At 36.9% G+C, this 2,457-nt stretch overlaps 1 protein-coding gene across 1 annotated transcript; it reads right to left on the bottom strand.

The window, feature by feature from the left end:
• Nucleotides 1-934: 934 nt before the first annotated feature.
• Nucleotides 935-1,843, bottom strand: LOC140128549 (olfactory receptor 5V1-like). Its single transcript, XM_072150247.1, has one exon. The coding sequence runs from the start codon at nt 1,841-1,843 to the stop codon at nt 935-937; it is 909 nt and encodes a 302-aa protein (XP_072006348.1).
• Nucleotides 1,844-2,457: the final 614 nt, after the last annotated feature.

Genomic DNA, 2,457 nt, shown 5'->3' with positions numbered 1-2,457 from the left:
ATGTTAAGGGACCTGTCACCACATTTTTCAGGTAAAATTATACGGTTGAATAAATGGAAATCTGAGTGGAACAATTTTTAGCTAAAGGAAAGGTGTCAGTTAGTTACTAGGAATAGAAACTATAGTTGGGACTAGAGATAGGTGAATCGATTCTAACAATTCCAAATTGATTTAGAATTTCAGGAAAACTTTGATTTGTCACAAATCTGAAGTTTACAATTATACACAAAAAAGGACAGGCACAGCCAGAATCAAAAATTGTCCATGCATCCTGAACAACACATGTAATAAACACCAGAAAAGATGGAAGCATATACTGGACCAATGTACAAATATAATTTTGTAGCCCTGTAAGCAGTTGGCAAGTGTACACAGGGATGCTGTTCCATAGAAACGGCTTGGTTAGCCGCATAAGTAGAGCGAGGAGCAGCAAAATACAAATAAGTGGATGAATATACACATTAAACCTAGTAAACCACGAATATCTAAGAATAAAATAAAAGTTTGAATACAGGTACGTCTATGTCAAGTTAGGTATATAGAGGTTGGGCGCAAGTTAGGTATATAGAGGTGCGGCGAAAGACCTCATACCAAAGGTAAGTATACGCTTAGATAAAAGCACGACTAACAAATCCGAAGTTTACAGTAATTCGTGGGAACAATTATATTTATATTTCGAATATAAAAAAAAATGGTGACACATCTTTGCCGGCAGCGATCATCTTTGCTAGCACCAACCACGGGTGTTACCAGTAAGCCTTTGCTCCAATATGCAGCAAAAACTTACCGGCTATGGAGAGGGCTCATCCTGTGAGCCGTTTCCATGCACCCAACATGTGCCACTTTGTCACATGCTGTGATCCGATTCGAATCAAATTTTCTCCGAAAATTCAGCGAAAAGGGACAATTCGAATTTTAATAAAGCCGCCCTTCACTAGTCGTGACACATCCCCCTTAACTTTCTAACAGCATCTAGCACATCTTTGTTTCTCAGGCTATAAACAAATGGGTTCAACATGGGAACCACAGCCACATACAGTAATGAAATCAAGTTATCTTGTTCTTTAGAATGTTCTGACTCTGGTTTCATATTCAAAATTAATATTGGACCATAGAATAATATGACAGCAGTGAGATGAGAAGTACAACTGGAGAAAGCCTTAAGCCGTGTTTCCGAAGAATGAATTTTCAAAATGGTGGAGATAATTCGGACATAAGATGCAACAGTGAGTGAGAATGGTACAAAGCCAACAATAATGTCTTCAATTAGTATGAAGATTTCCCTGCTTGTAGTATCACTGGAGGATAGGGCAGTCATTGTCTTAACATCACATAGGAAATGGCTGATTTCACGAGACTTGCAAAAATCCAATCCAGAGGTAAGTAGGGTCATCAATAATGAGTTCCCAGCAGAAAAAATCCAGCACAACACACTCATAGTACCACATACCGTTCTGTTCATAATCAGTGTGTACTGCAACGGCCTACAGATTGCTACATAGCGGTCACCAGCCATGGATGTTAGTACAAAGATATCACAGACAGCACTGAATGTGAAGAAATACAACTGAGATATACAACCAGCAAAGGAGATCCTGTTATCCTGTGTTATGGTGATGGACAGTAGTTTGGGAAGAGAAGATGAGACGTATATAACATCTACAACAGAAAGATTACATAAGAAGAAATACATTGGAGTATGAAGATTGGGTACCAAACTGATCACCATAGAAATCACCAGGTTCCCTACAATAGTCAACGAGTACATTATCATAATCCCAACAGTTAGAAGAATTTGTTCAGTCTTGAAATTAGAAAAACCCAAAATGTAGAAATCAGTCATTGTTCCATTTTTACAGTAATTCATCTCTGATCTCTCGGAAAAGGTGTGTGACTAAGGGAGGCTTTTACGGTTAAACATTTGTCTGGTTGTGGTGAGCTGTAATTATTTTCCATAAATAAAGCCCCCATTAAAATTTTGCTACATTTTTTGCAATGAAGTTTGTTTTTTTGCTGTAACCTTCTACCTAAAGTAAAAGACAAAACTTGTACATTAGTCTCAATACTTTTTTATGGACTCAATTTATAAAGGCTTAAAAACATTTTTTTAGCATGTACGTTGCTAAACTTTTACATATGATGTCACCTTTATGTGGCCTCAATAAAAAAAGACATTATACAATTTAACACCCACTATAAAGTCTAGAAATCTACCGTCTGGAATCTACTTTCCTACTAGTTCCAGGGGTAGAATCCTGATGCCATTCTCATCCCTCTACTGATTTTACCACTGGAATTCTTCTTATAAGCTCTTATTCTTTCTTATTTTTATATGAAAAATACAGACCTTAGCTCTGAGACCTCATAGAGGCTATTTCATTCTCTGAGCAGCCTCTGAAGGTAATTTGCACATAAATAAAATAAAAAATGAAAACATGGAGGTAGAATTCCAATAAA

This window comes from Engystomops pustulosus, chromosome 4, assembly GCF_040894005.1.
Source record: "Engystomops pustulosus chromosome 4, aEngPut4.maternal, whole genome shotgun sequence".
Lineage (NCBI taxonomy): Eukaryota > Metazoa > Chordata > Amphibia > Anura > Leptodactylidae > Engystomops > Engystomops pustulosus.
Note: the sequence above shows the minus strand (reverse complement) of the source record. Positions and strands in the feature narration are given on the sequence as shown.